This window comes from Peromyscus leucopus, chromosome 8b (genome assembly GCF_004664715.2).
Source record: "Peromyscus leucopus breed LL Stock chromosome 8b, UCI_PerLeu_2.1, whole genome shotgun sequence".
In the NCBI taxonomy this organism is placed as follows: Eukaryota; Metazoa; Chordata; class Mammalia; order Rodentia; family Cricetidae; genus Peromyscus; species Peromyscus leucopus.
In genome coordinates this window covers 3,061,399-3,081,494 of record NC_051086.1, presented here as the reverse complement: position 1 = coordinate 3,081,494, position 20,096 = coordinate 3,061,399, and the positions used below count along the sequence as shown (strand labels likewise).

The 20,096-nt window shown below is 52.9% G+C and overlaps 3 protein-coding genes across 6 annotated transcripts; 1 reads left to right on the top strand and 2 right to left on the bottom strand.

Moving 5' to 3' along the window:
* The first annotated feature begins 8,098 nt into the window (after positions 1–8,098).
* Positions 8,099–13,675, top strand: Mlst8 (MTOR associated protein, LST8 homolog). 2 transcript variants are annotated; one of them, XM_028853995.2, is made up of 9 exons: positions 8,099–8,189; positions 8,642–8,826; positions 8,988–9,039; positions 9,122–9,284; positions 9,616–9,691; positions 9,774–9,926; positions 10,692–10,816; positions 10,935–11,098; positions 11,196–13,675. In XM_028853995.2, exons 2-9 carry the CDS (start codon positions 8,698–8,700, stop codon positions 11,312–11,314), a joined length of 981 nt encoding a protein of 326 aa, XP_028709828.1. In that variant the 5' UTR covers positions 8,099–8,189; positions 8,642–8,697; the 3' UTR covers positions 11,315–13,675. The 2 variants fall into 2 exon arrangements, with proteins under 2 accessions (XP_028709828.1, XP_028709830.1); XM_028853997.2 differs by lacking the exon at positions 8,099–8,189 and having other exon boundaries at positions 8,762–8,826; positions 8,956–9,039.
* On the bottom strand, positions 11,708–13,308 carry Bricd5 (BRICHOS domain containing 5). 3 transcript variants are annotated; one of them, XM_028853930.2, is made up of 6 exons: positions 13,227–13,308; positions 12,959–13,078; positions 12,615–12,770; positions 12,441–12,542; positions 12,032–12,185; positions 11,708–11,935 (listed from the first exon to the last, which is right to left on the bottom strand). In XM_028853930.2, the coding sequence occupies exons 1-6, from the start codon at positions 13,275–13,277 to the stop codon at positions 11,841–11,843; spliced, it is 678 nt and encodes a 225-aa protein (XP_028709763.2). In that variant the 5' UTR covers positions 13,278–13,308; the 3' UTR covers positions 11,708–11,840. The 3 variants fall into 3 exon arrangements, with proteins under 3 accessions (XP_028709763.2, XP_037057475.1, XP_037057476.1); XM_037201580.1 differs by having other exon boundaries at positions 12,032–12,542; XM_037201581.1 differs by lacking the exons at positions 12,959–13,078; positions 13,227–13,308 and having other exon boundaries at positions 12,032–12,542; positions 12,615–12,778.
* A 1,281-nt stretch (positions 13,676–14,956) lies between the features above and the next one.
* On the bottom strand, positions 14,957–16,816 carry LOC114680816 (phosphoglycolate phosphatase). Its single transcript, XM_028853994.2, has 2 exons — positions 16,126–16,816; positions 14,957–16,032 (listed from the first exon to the last, which is right to left on the bottom strand). The coding sequence occupies exons 1-2, from the start codon at positions 16,763–16,765 to the stop codon at positions 15,707–15,709; spliced, it is 966 nt and encodes a 321-aa protein (XP_028709827.1). The 5' UTR covers positions 16,766–16,816; the 3' UTR covers positions 14,957–15,706.
* Between the last annotated feature and the right edge of the window lie 3,280 nt (positions 16,817–20,096).

Genomic DNA, 20,096 nt, shown 5'->3' with positions numbered 1-20,096 from the left:
CACCCGGTGGCGCGCCGCGTCTGAGCCGCCTCCCGGACGCCTGGGTCCGCTCCCGCGGCCGCTGACCTCCGTCAGCCCGCGCCGGCCGCGCGCCCGGCTCCGAGGCTCCGCCCCCGCATTGGCCCTCCCCCCCCCCACTCCCGACGCCCCCTCCCCACGTTTGGGTGCGCGGGTCAGGCTAGGCCTCTGCGGACAGCGGGGGAGCGAGGATGACCGCCGGGGACAGAGGACGGTGCGCAGGGGGGCTGGCCGCGGAGCACCGACACGGCGGCGGCGACGCAAGGCTAAACCTAGGAGAGGTTTCTCGAGGCTGCGGGACCTGAGGGGGAGGGACTCGGAGGCAGTGGGCGGGCGGGGAGTCGGGCACCAGTGCCACCGGTGTCGGCCCTCCAGAGGCTGTCAGACATTTCTGGCCCGTGGTTCCTGTGGGAGGTGTTGAGGGATTGCGAAGAGGAATCTCCCAATAATGAATTCGGTGTCAGGGAACCCGTACCCCCTCCCCCCAACTACACCTTCTTCCCTGGCAGCCTCTGGCTTCTCTCTACAACAATGCAGGGTGACAGTTGTCCTTCGAGGACAGCCTGGAAGGGAGCTTGACTTCGCCGCTCTCAGCATCTACTAGGATGTAACTGTCTGTGTTCAGCGAGAAGGAGCTTAACCTTCTGCACCACTGGAGGCCCAGCCCTGCCCTGCCCCGCACCATTCTAGCCTAGCCCAAACAATCTCCAGCCACAACAGGTTCCCAGTCAGGATCTTCCTGCTTGACCAACACCTCGAGAGGTCTCACCTTTCTCCTGCCTGCCCGGAGTCCAGGGCTTCTCCAGGCCTCTCCTTATCTTGCCTGCAGCACTGTGGACACACAGTAGTTGAGCTCCATGTCTTGGGTAAGGCTCTGCTCCCTCGTTTTCCTTATTTACAAGCAGGAGCAAAGCATCAGCCCAACCCAGGAAGACAGTACAGAGAATCTGGTGAGGGTTCACATGTGCACGCCTGACACACTTTATTGTGGTTCTGGACCATGCAGCAGGTCCAGGATGGCAGAGGAGGAGAAGCAGCTGGTACAGGGATTTCCAGGATCATGTAATTCTGATCATAGTAGAGCATCTCATGAGGCTCAGGGAATGTGCCTGCGTCTTCTCGTATGTGTTGGGCTCTCAGAAGAGGTCTCTGGATGCAGAAATCCTTCCTCTAATCCTTTACAGTGACCAGTTCATGGTTCTCACAGGGTCGGGTGCTGTGATGCTCATTTGGGATAAAGCTGAATTTACTGTCCCCATTTTTCCTGAATGTGTGCTACAAGGTCTCTGGGTCTCAAGGTCATGAGTCTGGACTTGGAACCTACATTGATTCCTGCCTCAGTTCTTCTCCTTACTGTTTTGTCAGCCTGAACTGGTCACGTTGTCTTTCCAAGTCTTCTATCTACCCTCTCTGTCAAAGGGGCGTCAACAATGTGTCCCCGCCATCCACTGCAGGGTGAATTGTGATGCTGTCCTCACAGTTAATCCTGGATATAGTAAATGCCCAGCAAATAGCTGCTGTGAATGGTGTGATGTTCGTGGGTCTCCCTGCAGGAATTGCAACTGTATTGGACTCATCTTCACATGATACAGTGCCAAGCACACAGGAAGCACCACAAAAAGAAGTAAATATATAAAAAGAAAACAGCTATTATCATGACTATTATTGCTGTGTTTGGAGCTGCTAAGGTAAATAATCTTTGTAGGACCTAGGGCAAAAATACAAACAGAAGCCCACTCACCAAATGTCTATTTCAATGTTGTAACTCACACTAATAACCTATTAAATAAAATATGTTCTAGCCTCCTACCTTTGACAAATATACCTTCCCCAAGACCTGAAAGGGCAAGTTTAAATTTAGAATTCTTGGACTGCTTTTGGGTAAAGAACTGGCCCTTGCCTGTAGCTATCATTTTCTTGTTCTCTGTCCAGCTCCAGCATCAGCTACACCCCATAAACAGGCACCCCTGAGCCACTCCTCAGGCCAGGTGCGGGCATCCCATTGTATAGCCCGCCCGGGAAGAGGGATGTGCAGACCAGAGAAATCGACGGAATCTTTTGGGCAGGAAATTCAAAGGTCCCAGTTAAATATTCATACTGTGGTCTGGAAGGGACATCAGGACTTCAGTGGGCTTCTGGATTCAGTGATTCCTTACTTCACAGGGTGGACAGTGGCAGAAGGAAAGCCAGAGGCTTCCCCTGCTAGGTCAGTCTAGAGCCCAGGGGGGATCCAGGAGACCAGGGTGCTGCTAACTAGTGACCACGATGGACAAGCTCCTGGTGTTCAGCTGCTCGGTCAGTAAAATGGGACAGCAGCTCTGTCTGGAGGGCTGATGGGAATGTCTTCATGGATACAGAGATGTTCACCTGCCTGGATGCCCTCCCCATCCACCTGGGGAGGATGAGGGCGCCACAGCAGGCTGTCATCTACCCCTGGGGGGCAAAGGATGCAGATTCGTGGGTCTGGGGCAGCCCTCCAGGATGTCAGACCTCTGAAGAAGATCCTGGGAGGAGGGGCCGCTGAGCCAGCAGAATTGCTGAGCTGATGGCGGCTTCACTGCAGCCCTGACTGGCTTTCTTCCCGGATGCTTAGCTGCCGCCAGCCAGCCCGCAGCCCCTGCCTCTGCCTGTCAGCTGTGTGCCTGCTCAGGGCATCCCCCAAGCACTGGTATCCAGCCCTCACATATACAATGGTGGTGTTGAGTGTGCCTTCTCATGGGCTGCTGGAAGCATATGTCAGGTGTCATTTTTGTGGGTACCACCTCTATGAAGTGCTATGCGGGTGAGTAGTATCTCACAAAGGCTCAAAAGCCACACGCTCCAGATTCCTCCCACCCCACAGAGATGCTGAAGCTGCTCAGAATGCCCAGGGCCACGCCCAGTTTAACAGCAGTCTCTGGGTTGGACCATCTGCAGCATCCCAGCCTTTAGTTCCTGGCCCCACCCAGAGTCCCAAAGAAAGGACAACAGCTCAGGAACACACATCTGGCCACTCTTCTCCTGTGTTCTTGGGTCCCACCCATCACGACTGATACTGATTCAAACATCCCTCTGATGCTGGCTCTCCTCTTCCATCCAGCATGCCCAGGACTCACCACAGCTGCCTCTGAACTTCAGTGGAGCTGCTTTTGGGGAGCTTATGCTTCATCAAAAGGAAGATAAGTAAGGTATATGAGGTGCAGGGTCCCTGTGGATCAGTCTCCTCAGCTGGCCAGAAAGGATGAGGTCAGAAGAGAGTGGGGTCTGGACTGCAGCTGGGCCAAACTGGGATCCACCATCTTGCAGCCATGAGCCTTCAACAGCAATTCTACAGCTCTGGGCCTGTTTTCTGACAAGGTGTCCCCAGATGGGGGACTGATCCTCCTGAGCGAAGTCACTGTAGAACACTAAGTGTGACGCAGTGAAAACACTCATCGTGTTTTGACAGTTCCTCAAAAAGCTGAACATAGCAGGCTGGAGAAATGGCTGAACATAGAGCTAACATGACCCAGGAATTCCATTCCTGTCGCACGAATCCTAAATGGTTTTAAAATAAAAACCTAGAGCCAGATATTGGGGTAAATGCTGAAAGATCAGAGAGACAAAGGAACAAGCCACTAGAGAAACTTCTCACCACTACCAAAGCTTCAGGCCAAATGGAAGGCGAGATCCTGTCTCCACGAATCCTCTGAGTCCTCAGCTTAGTTCCTCTCTCCTCACGCCTTACATGAACTTTGAACTCACAGAGATCCAGATGGATCTCTGCCTCCTGAGTGCTAGGATTAAAGGTGTGTGCCACCACTGCCTGACCTCTATGTCTAATCTGGTGGCTGGCTCTGTCCTCTGATCCTCAGGCAAGCTTTAGTTGATACACAATATATCGCCACACGTTCCTAAAATAGTTCCAAGTCACATGAAAACATGTATGCACACAAATGCTTTCATACACAAACATTTATAGCAGCACTATGTCACAATGGCTGAAAGAAGGAAGGAACTCAGATGTCCATCCTCAGCAAACAAGTGAAGTGAGGTCCATGCATACAATGGGATACTGTTTAGCCACAGAAAGGAATGACATGGTGGCCCATACCACTGAATGAACCTTGAGAACACAATGCTCAGTAGAGAAACAAGATACAAAAGGCTATACATTTGTGTTTCCATTGATAGAAATGTCCAGCAGAGGCCAATTCATACAGACAAGGTTAGTGGTTTCCACTGGGTTGGGGAAAGAGGGTGGCAGTAACTGCCTAGTCTCTCTCTCTCTTCAAGACTGGCTTTCAGTATGCATCCCTGGCTGTCCTGGAACTCACTCTCTAGACCAAGCTGGCCTCAAACTCATAGAGATCCGCCTGGCTCTGCCTCCTGAGCACTGGGATTAAAGGCATGCGCCACCACCGCCCAGCTTCTGCTTAGTCTTTTAAGAGAAGGGTGGAAACATCTGGTAGCCACGTAGAGGTAGTAGCTGCAGTGTCGATGCACTAAAGTCACTGTACCATTGAATTGATGGGTTTTTTCTTTGTTTTTTTTTTTTTGTTTGTTTTTTGTTTTTTGTTTTTTTGTTTTTCAAGACAGGGTTTCTCTGTGTAGCTTTGCGCCTTTCCTGGAACTCACTTGGTAGCCCAGGCTGGCCTCGAACTCACAAAGATCCACCTGCCTCTGCCTCCCCAGTGCTGGGATTAAAGGCGTGCGCCACCACCGCCCGGCGAATTGATGTTTTTAAACTTGTTTTTATTATATGTTTTTATTGGTGTTTTGCCTGCATGTATGTCTGTGTGAAGGTGTCAGATCCCTTGCAACTGGAGTTATAGACAGTTGTGAGCTGCCATGTGGGTGCTGGGAATCGAACCTGGGTCCTCTGGAAAAGCAGCCACTGCTCTTAACCACTGAGCCATATCTCCAGCCCGATTCTTTTTTAAATACAGGATCTCACTATATAGACAAGTGAGGCTGGCCTTGAACTCACGATCCTCCTGACTCAGGTTCCCAAGTGCCAGGATTGTGTCATGTTGACTAAATTGTTCATTCTGTTTTTATTTATGTATTGCTGGGATGGCCTAGAATGTACCAGGCAGTCTCTCTACTACTGATTTGCATCCCTTGCCTGAATTGTTCAATTTAAATGGCCAATTGTGCGACTAGGGAGATGGTTCATCAGTTAGGAGCAATTCTGTTTTTGCAGAGGATCTGAGTTCAGTTTCCAGCACTCATATCAGGTAGCTCACTACTACCTGTAAACTCCAGCTCTAGGGGATCATATACTCTTTTCTGGCCTCTGAAGGCGCCTGCATGCATGTATACATACTAACACGGACACACACACATACCCATAAATAAAAACAAACCTTTAATAAAGGGACAATTTCATGCTTTGTGAGTTTCACCTGAACCAGCACAAAGTCTCAAAAAGAACAAGCTCATAAAGTGAAGGTTGCTTTATGGGAGAGTCAAGAGCTGGGTAGGTGAGGGGGTGGAGGGAAGAACAGCCTAGGCGCAGGCAAAGGACCTACATCAGGGTGTGGGGAAAGTCTGCCACATCCTCCGATGAACCAGTGGCCTGAGGGGAAGAGAGATTAGGGCTAGACCCAGGAACCTGGAAGGTTTCCAGACCCCCTGAAGACGCTTGTGGATTAATGAGGCCAGATTTCAGTTTGTAAAAGACCACACAGGCACATCTGTGACTCCGGCACTTGAGGTGGCAGGAGGAGGTCAGGGTCATCTTTAGTTACCGAGCAACCAGCCTGGGGTGCATGAAATGATGTGAAGAAAAGGAGGAGGAGGAGGAAGAGGGTGTGGCAAACAGGCTGACTGTTAAAGGGGGACTAGTGCAGGGCTTCCCAAGATGTGCGAGGGGGTGAGGGGGGGGGTGGCACATGCCTTTACTCTCAGCACTCTGGAGACAGAGGCAGGTGGATCTCTGTGAGTTCGAGGCTAGCTTGGCTTACAAATCGAGATCCAGGACAGCCAGGGCTACACAGAGAAACCCTATCTGGGGGAAAAAAGATGTGAGGAGGTGGGTGCCAGGTGAAATCGTTGGCTGGAAATGGCAAGAATGAGGGATGTACTCAGATTATAGCCAGTTATAACATAGAGTTGGACACTGCTCACAGAAGGATGACTGGTCCAAGAGGAGTTACCCTAGGCATGAGAGGTGGTGTTCTCTGTGTGGCATTTGTGTATTTGTGTTCGGGGGGTGGTGTGTGTGTGTGTGTGTGTGTGTGTGTGTGTGTGTGTGTGTGTTAGGTTTTTTCAAGACAGGATTTCTCTGTTTAGCCCTGGCTGTCCTGGAACTCGCTCTGTAGACTAGGCTGGCCTCAAACTCACAAGAGATCCTCCTGCCTCTGCCTCCTGAGTGCTTGGATTAAAGGCGTGTGCCACCACCGCCTGGCCATTGTATGCCATATTTAACAGAGAACTGGATGTGCTTCAAGAGCCTGGAAGTTGGAGATGAAAGTGGTGGGACACCAGACTAAAGATGGCATAGGAAGCCACAGAGCCTCTCGGGTAAGGCAAAGAGAAAAGGGAAGAGTGTCAGGAGGGGGAGGGGAAAGGAGGAGAGCCCACTGAGGTAGATCTGGTACTGGTACTAGGGCACAAAGGAGGAGATGAGATTTCCTGTCATCCACAGTACACAAGGGTCAAGAGGTGGAAAGAAAGTATCTACCGGGCTTGGCAGCTTAAGCTGGGCAGTGGCCTTGAGGAATTTCCCCAAAGAGCTGTGGGTAAAGCTGAGGAATGAGGGGGAGGTAGCAAGTGGAGCTCCCAACACGGTGAGGACAGCTCTTTGGAGGAGAGGGTTGAGCTAGAAGGAGTATTGCGATTGTTTTTAGTTCTAAAACACTAAGTAAGGGGAGGCCGGAATTAGCATTGACACTCCGATGGTAGTGTACTTGCCTGGCATGTGCAAAGCCTACGGAGGGACAGGGCACTTAAAGTTCAAGGTCATCCTGCCTACATGTTTGAAGCCACTGTGGGATACCAGACAAACCCTGGTTGAAAAAAACAAAGCCAGGTGGTGGTGGTGCACACCTTTAATCTCAGGAGGTAGAAGCAGGTGGATCTCCGTGAGTTCGAGGCTATAACGGAGAAACTCAAAAAAACTGAGAGAGACAGAGACAGAGAGACAGAAACAGAGAGAGACAGAGAGAGACAGAGACAGAGAGACAGAGAATAAGCTAAGGAGGTAAAGGTAAAGAGGGCCTGGGAAAAGGTACGGGGTGGGGCGGGGAGGGTGTCTATGATCAAGGACCTGGGTGCATGGACAGGAATTGGCTTTAGCCGAGGATTTGGACTCAACCTTTTTGTGGTCAGAGGAAAAAGGGGTTTGCAGCCCCATCTATCGGTGCCATGGGAAGGAATCATGGGAAAACAAGGCTAACTTCGTGGAGTTCTGAGGACTGTAATAAAAAAATGGAGGCGCCTGGCGTGATGGCGCACTCCTTTAATCCCAGCACTGGGGAGGCAGAGCCAGGGCGATTTTGAGGGTGAGTTTGAGGCCAGCCTGGGCTACAGAGCAAGTTCCAGGGCAGGCACCAAAACTACACAGAGAAACTGTCTCGAACCCCTGTACTCCCCCCCGCCCCCCAAAAAAATGGAGGTATGAGAATCTGCAGTTTTACAGGAGTTCCTAGGCTAACTTGTATGCACTGAGGGTCAGACTGGGGCTGGACAGGTCTGAAAGGGCCCAGACTAGGGTTACCAGATAAAGCAAACAGAAGTACAGAATGCCCAGTTGTATTTGAACTTCTTGTAAGAAAGTAATTCTTTTAGTACAACGTTTGAGATATGCTTATACAAGAAAAAAAATTTTTTTAATCTGCAAGTTTTGTATTTGCCTGGAAATTGTAGCTTGATAGGTAGGGTAGGGGACTGTATATGTGTGCAGGGGTGGGGGACAACGACAGTGCAATCCTTCCTGGGAACCAAGCCTGGAAACAGGCATCCGCACCATGGCTGTGATGTCCAGTGAGTACAAGGCTGGGGTCGCGGCTGACGCCCACTCCGCGCGTGACCGCTTCTGCAGTTCCTCGTTTCAGAACTTTGGTATCACTGAAAACTCCCCCACTCCCCGGACTCATGGTCTCGCCCTGAGCGGCTATCGATAACTCTAGGTTCTGCCCGGCTTCTATCGATTCGCTCCTGCTCGCCTCGCAGTCCTGGACCAAGGCAGAGTGCTGAGCGTGTGTAAGGTACGGAGGCCGCGGGACAAGAGCTGCGTACCAGCCGCTGGGTGGCTAGGAGGGTGCGGTCGGGGTAATCAAGCTGGTAGGACAGAGCCAGGGCGGCCCGCACAGCACAGGGGAGCTCGGGGGTCTTGCCACATAGTGCCCCCACCCATCAGATCCCAATGCCGGTCAGCTACGCATGCGCAGCAGCAGCCGCGTTGCCCGGCTTTTCCCCAAGTGGCCCTGCGCATGCGTTGCCTACCCTTGCGGCAGACGGCGCCCCTGTGATTGCCCTCTATGTGTGACTGCCTCCTGCTGGCTGCAGGCGGGGTAACGTCTCCATCCCTGAAGGAATGCATGCGCATGCAAGGAAACAGAGGAGCTGAGTCGCCTCTCTCGTTTTTTCTCATCTTTAAAGAGATAATACTCTGTGTAGTGTGCAGATTGTTTTCTCATACTCACATCTTTTCCTGTAGATGTTCTGACCTGTGGACGGCCCAGCGCAGGCCTCATTTTCCCCTGCTGCCAAACAATGAATACCACCCCAGGCACGGTGGGCAGTGACCCTGTCATCTTGGCAACTGCAGGCTATGACCACACCGTGCGCTTTTGGCAGGCGCATAGTGGCATCTGCACTCGAACAGTGCAGCATCAGGACTCGGTATCCTCCACTTGGAAGCAGGCAGGGTGGTGCTGGCCAGGATTAAGTATGAATGACAAGTGCCCGGGGAAACTCAGGCCAGGTCGTGGAGGTCTTGATGGCTTATGGCCCCAACGCCTCCCTTTCCAGGGTTCCCTTCCTATCACCCTTAACATACTCAGCAGGTGAATGCATTGGAGATCACACCAGACCGAAGCATGATTGCTGCTGCAGGTACCTAAGATTCTTGACCTCTGCCCTTGCCTGGTAGCAGGACTACCTGGCACCCATGCTTCAATTCAGACTGTGTCCCTAGGTTACCAACATATCCGCATGTATGATCTCAACTCCAATAACCCCAACCCCATCATCAGTTATGACGGAGTCAATAAGAACATCGCATCTGTGGGCTTTCACGAGGATGGCCGCTGGATGTACACGGGCGGGGAGGACTGCACGGCTCGCATCTGGGACCTCAGGTGTTGTACACGGGCTGGAGAGGATGGCTGCCTGGGGAGAGGGCAGCCAGGGGATTGCCTTGGGCAGGTATTCTATGAACAGACTAATCAAGGGGGCTTTGAGTGGGTGTTTGAGGGAAGAAGGAAAGCAAGGTGGACATCAAAGAGCCAGCCCTGCCTTCAGGCTAGTGGCCGGACTTTCATTCTCTTTTTACTGGGCTCACACTACCGGCTGTGCGGAAGAGCCAAATTCCACAAGCTCCTAAGGTGAAGCAACTCTTACTAGCAGGGAATGGGGGCTTTTGGTGGGACACTGATAACAGACACCGTGCGAAACCCTGACTCCCCACAGGTCCCGGAATCTGCAGTGCCAGCGCATCTTCCAGGTGAATGCACCCATTAATTGCGTGTGTCTGCATCCCAACCAGGTGAGAAGCACTCATGGGGCCAGGTACCTAGGGGCTTTGGAGGGCAGAGATAGTGCCACATCTTACCCCCACTACATCCCAGGCAGAACTCATTGTGGGTGACCAGAGCGGTGCTATCCACATCTGGGACCTGAAGACAGACCACAACGAGCAGCTGATCCCTGAGCCTGAGGTTTCCATCACGTCTGCCCACATTGACCCCGATGCCAGCTACATGGCAGCCGTCAATAGTGCTGTGAGTGCTGGGATTGGGTGCAGCAGCACCCAGTCCCTCATCTTCTGCAGAGGACTTGATTCCCTGGTTGCCTCTCAGGCCTCTTTAAGTTTTCCACCCAGCTCCTAAAGTCAGGCACTTGGGTACCACTCCTGATGTCCACCTTGCTGTCTGCCATAGCCTACCTACCCATCACACTAGGCACCTCAACCAGTATTTCTCAGGGCCGGTTATTCCTCCTTTTCTTTTATGTTCCAGTCCATGACTTTGATCTTCCCTGATACTGACAAACTTCTCTGTGGCCTTCCTGGGACACCTGGTTTGTTCTCCTCCAACTGTAGAAGTATCCTTTAGCCCTATGGCAGGCTGCACTGTTCTTAAGATGCTCTGGCTCCTCCTCATGGACTGCAGGATGCTTTGGTTTGATCCCTGCTTTCACCTCTAGTCTCATTTTCTCCTTTTAAATCCTGGAACATCACTTGTTCCCCATCCTCGCACTCCTGCTTCCCAGCCTGGGGTTGTTACATCTTCTATTTGGGTGCCCTCCTTACCACCTCCTCCCCTGCACATCTCTGTTGGCCAGCAGCAGCCTCAAGGGAGCTGCGTTTAAGTCCTTAGCCTGTGTGGCCTCCTGCTTTTGGCTGGCTGGGCATTGTTCCCTGTTGGGGCCAAGCTTTCTATAGATCTGACCCAAGATGCCCATCTTCCTACCCTGGCCCAGGCATCCCTGGGTCCAAGGCCAGAGCTGAGGGTCTGGGTTTGAACGACTGCCCTCCTATCCTATAGGGAAACTGCTATGTCTGGAACCTGACGGGAGGCATTGGTGATGAGGTGACTCAGCTCATTCCCAAGACCAAGATCCCAGCCCACACACGCTATGCCCTACAGTGCCGCTTCAGCCCTGACTCCACGTGCGTGTTAGGGTCCTGGGGGGAGGGGGCGTATGCAGGGGCTGGGGACACTACCTGGTGTGTGGTAAGTGGATACAGGGTAGTAGTAGCTGCTGAGATACCCAATGTCCAACCCCAGGCTCCTTGCTACCTGTTCAGCTGACCAGACGTGTAAAATTTGGAGGACATCCAACTTCTCCCTGATGACCGAGCTCAGCATCAAGAGCAGTAACCCTGGAGAGTCATCCCGTGGCTGGATGTGGGGCTGTGCCTTCTCAGGGGACTCCCAGTACATAGTCACAGGTGAGCCCTGCCCTCCTGTCCCCCCGGTTGCCTAGGCCTCTCTCTGGAGAGGTCATTCATGGCTGCTGCTTTCCTTCTGCCTGATCCCTTCTTACAGCTTCCTCTGACAACCTGGCCCGGCTCTGGTGTGTAGAGACTGGAGAGATCAAGAGAGAGTATGGTGGCCATCAGAAAGCTGTCGTCTGCTTGGCCTTCAATGACAGCGTGCTGGGTTAGCCTCTACCCCTTGAGACTGCGTTGGGCAGTCAGAACTGCCTGGTATAGTGGCTCTAAATGGATGTACCTGAACAATATCCTGGCCTCTCAGGTCAGCCTCTGCATGTCAGGCCAGCTGGACCTGACCAGACTACCCTGGCCCCCTTTGGCCAACCTAGACTGTTGGCCACTCTACCCTGGGACTCTCCATGCCCAGCTTGTTGTCAGAAGGCTCACTAAGCCAGACTCCATGGGCCTGGACTGGGAGTCTTCTCTCCCTTTAGAGGCTAGACCCAGAGGGCTTGGAACGGTTGAGATCTGAGGTTGGTGCCTGTTGCCCAGGTATGTTACCCCCCACTTTGGTCCCTCTCTACCCCTGTAAAGGTCCTGAGGCCCCCAGAAATCACCACTATGGCCGGGTAATCTGGGTTTATTTGTCCCCACTGTCAGCTGCCCTTTGTTGGTGCTGGTGACCTGACCAGCTTGCTGACCTGTAGGGACAGGAGTGGCCAGTGGGACCAAAGGCCATGAGGGCTCGGTAGGGGGCTTAGTCTGGAAGGTAATAAAAGCAGACGGACACACAGATGTTGCTCGGGAAGCAGATGTCAATGCAGAGGTAGATCAGCCGCTGTCTCTGGGGCCCTGGGGAGAAGGGAACTCATGAGTCCCAAGGGCTCCCACCCAGTACTGTCCTGCAGGAGCCATAGGCCTCTCTTCGCTCAGCCCACCCCAACTCACCCTCTGCTCGTCGGGCCCAGTAGATGGGAGTGTCCACGCAAAGGTGTCGCACCGGAGCTCCCACTTGGGCAGGGTCCACGGTATGGCCCCCCAAAACTGCCAGCAGCTCCTGGGCATAGTGGGTGTCCTGGCCAGGTACACGGGATTCTTGGGCCTGCAGAAAGACTCTAGTGGGCCACCATATAGTGCTTCCTTGGTCCTGGCTGGGTGGGGCATCCATGTTCCGCCCCAGCCTGATGGCCCTTCCACCTGCTCCTGTCAACAGCCTTAGTGAGGGGAAGATAGAGCTTTCTGTTCCCCTGAAACCAGAGCCTTGGCCGGCCCAGCCGGGCTGCACAGAGGACCTTTTGTTTGTCCCCTGGCCTTGGGGGTGGCTGGGAGGGGCGGCAAGCCAAGCAGTACTGCTCACCCTGGAAGTGTTCACCAGCAGCCGTAGGGTCTCCCAATCTTGGGCTTCCATCAGACGGAGGAAGCAGGCCTGGTGCTCTGCAGGGCGGTAGCAGATGTAGCCCTGGGAAGACAGATAGGTAAGTCAGGGCCACCCCTGATACCTCCACTCCGCCCCCCTCCCAAGCCCACTCACACTTTGCCCGTCGAACAGCATAGCCCAGCTGTGGTTGCTCTGAAGCGGAGACACCACGATAGTCGCCATGTTCTGGGCCACGTCCACGAGAGTGGTTTGGTTGGGCCAGGGCACCCTGGAGCTTGAGAAGGTCTTTTGGAGCATCTGCAACAATGGCTAAGGGGTATTTGGAATTCAGCCCTGACATCTGTATTTCCACATCACCAGAGTAGGCCTTTGTTCCTTCTGGTTCTCGGTCTGCTCAAGGCTGGTGTTTAGGCCTGTCCCTATGGGAGGACTAACAGGTACTGGCCTTCTTGCCCCCTTCCCACTCCGTATACCCCTGGGCTTGAGGAGTGGCTCACCTTGGGAGGGCTGTACAGGAAGCCAAGAAGCCCTCCAGCTAGGGCCCCTGCAGTGGCCAGTGTCAGCAGTAGCAGCAGGCCTGCAGCTCTCCAGCCCCTAGGGCAGGTTTTAGTCTTCACCTGGGGGCACATTACTGTCAGTGGGGCTTCTGGGTTCGAGACCAGGGAGCCCACTTCCTCAGGGAAAGGGTTGATGGTGGATGGTAACACTCCTGTCTCCTGGGTATCTATCCCTGGGTCCTTGAGTGGGGGTGGTAGAGACACTTACCTCAACAAGCCTGGACCTGAGGCTCTCAGTGTGGATGTGCCCTGGCTCCATGCTACAGCCCCTGCTGACAATGCGGCGATTGTCTCCAGCCCCTTGGAGGAGTCAGCCAGGGAAACCTCAGGATGCCTTTGATGAGTCAAACTGTATCCTCCCCTCCTGGTCCCACTGCTTCCTTCCAGTATCTGATAGCCCGGTCGGAGCCAGGACAGCCCTCTCTCCCACAGTGATTACTGGTCACCAGGCATGTCTCTGGACAGCTGGCCTACGCAGAACATGGTTTCTGTGAGCAGGTGAAAGCAGGGCCTTGGTGGGAAGAAGTCAGAACAACTGGCTAGGTCTTGTTCAGGATGATGTTGTCTGGTTGGGCAGACTTTTTTCTTGGGAGTCTGTTATTTCTGGACTCCTGAGATGGACACATGAACCATCAATAAATGTTCAATGAACCATCAGTATGAGGCTAATTGCTTTCTTCCTTTCGTCACAAACTCCCAAGCCTCTTTCCAGACCCTGTTAACACCAGATGGGGCTGCGGATATTCCTGTGTGACAAGTGGGCTCCAGGCTGGACCACAGAAACGGCCTGCTGCACACCAGGGTCTAGGCCTGTTGGCTGTGCTGTTTTTTCTAACCAGGCTGTTAACTGTGCTGTCCAGCTATCTGACATGACAGTCAGCTGGACACACATCCACACTTTTTACCCAGCTTTATTCAACTCTGGTTTCATGCTAATACTTCCTGTTTCTTCAGGGCCTGTTCCTCACAAGAAGGGTGGGGCTGCAGTGGTCATGTCTACTGTGTGAGATTAGGAGCTGGGACCCCAGCCTACCCTAAGTATTCCTGCCTTGCTCCCCGGCTAGACAGCTGCTACTCAAAACAGATAGAGGAAGGCAGTGTGGGTTTGAGAGTTTAATGTGCATTTGAGTTCACATAGTGAAACAAGCCGACAGTGTAACACACACAGCTTCTCGGGCTCCTGCTCGGGAGAAGGGGCATTCCTTGCTGCTGCACCTGCTGAGTGCTCCTAATGTGGTGATGACGCCATAACAGGTCTGTTCGTTCAGACTCAGAGCCACCCTCACAGAGGTACTGCCGCCGTCAGTGGAATTATGGCACTATTCCACTCCCAGCCACCCCTGACCTGGGAGCAGCTTCTGCCATGGGATACATTTTATTGTTGAGAACCTGGTGAACAGGTGAAAGTGCTGTGATCATGAGTAGCCACTTGGTACAGGGCAAGGTGCCAGGAAGGAAGGACTAGGCCAAAAGGAACAGCTTCCTGGGTTTGCCCCAGGAATGCTGCCCAGTCTGCTCAGCAGACTGCTAAAGGTCAGACTTGCAGAGCAGAGGAAAAGGCCAGAGATGCCGAGAAGCCAGCTGGTTGGTGAGGTGGGGTCTTTTGGCTGGAAACAGACGTTTTTGTGGAGCACCGCCATAACCCCGCCACAACCCAAAGGACACGGGGGGGGGGGGGGGGGGGGGGAGGTGGATGTGGTGTTAGAGACAACTAACAACTATTCTCAGGACTTCTTTCCTTCACACCCAGAGGGCACTCTGGGAAACAAGGCAATCCTTGGCTTGCACATGAGCTATGCTGCTGACTGGGATATGAGATTTCTTCGGTTGGATTTACCCTTGGGTCAGCACAGCTATGAATCCATACACTTAAGATCCAATTCCACACTGGACAATGTTGTTTAGTAGTTTTAGAAAAAAAATTTTTTTTTTTTTTTTAAATTAAACACTGTTTTAAGATCCCTGTACAGCAGTATGGAGTTCAGTGCAAGCATCCATACCCCTTGGCTGCTCAGCAGACCACACACGAGAGCCACAATTTAGCTAGGCTGTTACTGTGCATGAGGGCTGTAGTGCTGGGCATCTGAAACAGACAATTGTGACATCAAAGAGGTTTTCAAGGAAGTAGGGGCGAGTGGAAGTTGTCAAGGGCAGCATACTAAACCCCAACAACAGTAATCCCACCTGGGAGTAGCTTCCTCCACCCCACCCTGCAGGTGAGGAACTGAGGCACAGCAGCAGGCTTCTCTGCTGTAGGATGACACGGGGGGGAAACCCCAGCTTTTGGTGGGCACACATGTCTCATTAAGAGCCCTTCCTTTCCTCTTCGCCCATCCCAGGGTCTGATCTCTGAAAACATTTTTTCAGTATAAAGCACGACACAAAACCCTTGACCCACTTCAGGTAACCCGAATCCTGGGGAGACGCTATGCCCACCCATGCCAACACATATAAAGCCCAGGACCCACCCCATAATGCCTTCCAGGTTTAAAAGTGCATCTTAAAATACAATCATCTGTAAACAACACCCCGCCCCCAAAGTTTACTTACAAGGTTAACTACTGCCTTTGCTTAACTCCAATTAACCTGTAGCAACCTAACAGCCATTTGTAAGCCCCACCTATTAATTTAGGTAACTGGTTTTCTTTCTTTCTTTTTTTTATTCCAGAGGTTAAAGATACTAGATCTTTAACCTTGAAGGGCAGGCAAGAGGTCGGCTATGCTGTCAACATAAAAGTCAGGGACCATTTTCTTCTTGTACATGCAGTCACTTTCCTGATTAGTCTTCACATCCTCAAGACTGGAGACTCCGGTGAGGGTCAGGATAGTCTTCATGCTACAGGTGGCGCCCAGGAGGATGTCTGTGTCCAGGCGGTCTCCCACCATGACGGTGCGGTCCGGGTTGATGCCATACTCCTGGGACACGCAGTCGAAGATGAAGCGGCTAGGCTTCCCGATGATGTCCGCCTGGCGCTGGGCGGCCATCTCCACGGCTCGCACCAGACAGCCGGTACCTGCAGGGCGAGGGAGGGAAGGGGACGCTGGGGGTCAGAAGACACGGAAGGGCTGGGCCCGCCCTCCAACCTCCAGCCCCTAGGCGCACGGACCCGAAAGGAAACGGCCGTTCTCCAGCGGGAGCCGGTTGTCCATGTTGGTGCCCACGAACAGGCAGTCGGGCTGCTGCAGGTACCGCACGGCCTTGGTGAGTTTCATGTAGTTGAAGTGTGGGTCGAAGCCCACCACTACCGCGCGCACGTCGGGTTCGAGCGGCGCGGCCAGCCAGTCGCCCGGCCCTTCGCCTTCCAACGCCTCCGGGCCCACGCCCACGCTGGAGACACCCACGGCCTCCAGCTCGGCGGCTAAGGCCGGGCTGCCCAGCACGTAGGCCTTGGGGTCCGGCACGCCGGCCAGGCGCTGGCGCAGATAGAGCGCGCTGCAGTAGGCCGTGCCGAAGACCTCGAGGCCCGCGTCGGGTCCCACCGGGCCGCCGAAACCCAAGCTCCTTAGCTTCTCCGCGTAGGCCCTGCGAGTCTTGCTGCTGTTGTTGGTGATGAAGCCCAGGCGCTTGCCGCGGGCCCGCAGCGCCCGCAGAGTCTCCGGCGCGCCGGGCACAGCCGTCTCGCCGCGCCACAGCACGCCATCGCAGTCGAACAGCAGCGTGTCTACGTCGGCCAGCAGTACCTTGGCCCGCTCGGCGTTCAGCCGCACGCAGCGGACTTCGTCGCCGCCGGCCTCCGCCTCCGCCATGGCCGACCGCTGACCGCTGCCGCCACCCGCCACCGCCGCCACCACTACCGGCCGCTCCTCGCAGCCGCCCGCCGCGGCGCCCGCCCCGCCTCTGGGACGCTCATTGGCCCCGCTCCTCGCGCGCACCGCCCATTGGCCCCTGCTTGCGCCAATCCATCTCCGTCTCCCGCGAGCAGCAAGGCGCATAGCCGCAACCGTCGCGAGGCCGGCGCGGAGGCGGCCGGCCATTGGCTGCTTGGCCCGGAAACACCAGTAATTGGCTGGCACAGCGCCAACCGGCAAGGGTAAAGCGTACTCTGCGGAAACGCTGCGGGCCGCGAATGGCACGGGACATAAGGCGGCTGATCGTGGACGGCCGCGGGGTAGCTCGCTCATTGGAAACTGGTGGTCAGCCTAGGTGACGGAGACTCCAGGTCAGTGACCCCGGGCCAGGCCGGCTGCTGATTGGCTACTTCTTCTGGAGCCCTTGCTTGGGCGGGGCCATCTGCAGGAGCACGGCGGGAGGGGCCACCAGCACCGCAGTCACGTAAGCGCCTTAGACGAAGGCGCTTGAGCCTTTCAGTCTTTGGAGTCTTTGGGAACTTCCTTTCCCAAAGGTACTTGCATTCCCACCTTCAGTTCTTCAAGACGGTTTCCCAGGACCTCGAAGTGACATGAACCAGTAATGGCAAAGCAGTGGGATTCAGATCCAGGGGGACATTGCCTACAGTATGATACTCAGCAGTTGGTAGCTATCATCGTCCTCATCAACTAGTAATACTTTTATTGAGACATAGTATACAATGATGGGCTTAAGTCTTAAGTACAGATCAATTCAGTTTTTACATATTAATATGCTCATGTGTCAAGTATCAGATATAGCATAATTCCAACATTTCACAAAAGTCCTCTTGTATTACTATCTGGTCAATAACGGATATCCCCCAACCACATTTCTGGCTTCGATTATATATTCACTCTAATTTGTTTGTTCTAGTCTTTTTAAAATTTTTGCCTTTGGACTAGAGGAATTTCGATTAAAGATCATACTCTGTTAATCCCAGAGACAGGAGGAGAAATACCACAGACCCAGATCATCATGGCCAAATTAACTAAAGCAAACAATTAATTAAACCAAGCTTTTTTATTCGTGTACATGGGCTGCCTCCCCCTAAGGCAGGGTTCGAGAGGTCAGCATTGGATGTGTGGAAAACCAGGCTTTTATAAAGCTCAGGGGTATGGGGTTTCCAAATGGGAGATTTGGCAGGCAAAATAGGTCAGGTTATAGTAACAGAACATAAGGTCCTAACGACCTTTTGAAACAAAGACATGGGTGCAGGGTAGGCACAACAAGGTGGTCACGGTGGTCATCTAACCTTTGGAAACAAAGGTAGGGTGCAAGATGTTGTAAACAATGTGGGAAACAAAGACATGATTGCCATTTCTGGAACAGGCAGTACAGAACCATGTGCAGTTAAGATCACAAGTGGGCATAGCCCAATCCTTGAGAAACAGATTTAATCATAAATAGCGATTGACCCAGTTTGTCTTTACTATAAGATGGCTTTTAAGCCTACGATGGAGGCAGGCTGGTTCTACACTCCTTTTTCTTTTTAATAATTATATATTACTTTTTAAATTTTTTTTCATTTATTTTTACATATGAACCAGTTTCCCCTCCCTCCTCTCTTCCTGTTCCCTCCCCTCCCCTCCATCTAATCCCACCCCCTCCATTTAAAAAAGGACAGACCTCCCGTGAGAGTCAACAAAGCGTGGCTTATCAAGTTGAAGGAGAACCAATTTCCTCCCCCTGCATCAAGGCTGGGCCAGGCATCCCGGAATGGGGATCAGGCTCATGTTCCTGATCCCACTGCTAGGGGCCCCACAAACAGATCAAGCTACACAACTGTCACCCACATGCAGAGAGTCTAGGTCGGTCCAATGCAGGCTCTCTAGCTGTCAGTCCAGAGTCTGTGATCTCCCACGAGCTCAGGTCAGCTGTCTCTGTGGGTTCTCCTGTCGTGATCTTGACTCCCCCTTGCTCATACAATCCCTCCTCCCTCTTGTCAACTGGACTCCTGGAGCTTGGCCCAGTGCTTGGCTGTGGATCTCTGCATCTGCTTCCATCAGTTACTGGGTGAGGACTCTCTGATGACAATTAGGGTAGTCGCCAATCTGATTTTAGGAGAAGGCCAGTTCAGGCACCCTCTCCACTACTGCAAAGAGTCTTAGCTGAGGCCATCCTTGTGGATTCCTGGGAGTTTCCCTGACACCAGGTTTCTCCCTAAACCCCAAATAGCCCCCTCTATCAAGATATCTCTTTCATTACTCTCCCCTTCCATACCTCCCCCAACTGGACCAATCTGATCCCTCTTGTTCCCATCCCCCCACAACCTCCCCTCCACCCCCGCTTCTCTACTCCTCTTGTAGAACACCCTGAGTTCAATTCCCAAGCACTCAAGTTGGGCAGTTCACAAGTGCCTGTAACTCCAGCTGCAAGGGGTTGGGGGCTTCTTCTGGCCTCTGTGGACACCTACATACACATGCACATACCCACACATAATTAAAAGTAATATGTTTGAAGATTTATTTTTTATTTTCTGCGTATGAGTGTTTGCCTACATTTGTGGTGACCTTGAAGACCAGAAGTGAGCTCCTCTGGAACTGAAGTTCCAGGCTGTTGTAAGCTCTCATTCAGGTGCTAAGAACAGAATGGCTAGCATGGTGGCCCACATCTTTAATCTCAGGACTCGGAAGCAGAGGGAGAAGGGTCTCTGTAAGGTCATCCTGGTCTACAAAGCAAATTTCAGAACAGCCAGTGCTGTTACACAGAGAAACCCTACCTCAACAAACATAATAATGTGTGTGTGTGTGTGTGTGTGTGTGTGTGTGTGTAAAATCTTTTGAAATCCTTTCTTTCTTTCTCTCTCTCTCTCTCTCTCTCTCTCTCTCTCTCTCTCTTTTAATTTGGTGCATATGTGCCCATGCCATGGCATGTGGAGGTCAGAGGACACCTTGCAGGAGTCAGTTCTTTCCTCCCACCCAGTGGGTCCTAGGGATCCAACTCAGCTTGGCAGACTTGACTATAAGTGCCATCTCACTGGTCCTGTTTGTTTGTTTGGAGACGGGGCTTTATAAAACTGAGGCCAGCCTCAATTCTATATGTAACTGAGGGTGACCTTGAACTTCTGTTCTGTCTGTGTCTCCCAAATGTTGAGATCACAGATATGTGCCACAGATAGTGTGCATGCCAGGCAAACCTCTGTCAATGAGCCACACCCCCAGGCCCCTTTTGTTTGTTTGTTTTCCAAGACATAAACTTTCTACTCTGTCCCCTGGGCTGGCCTGGAAT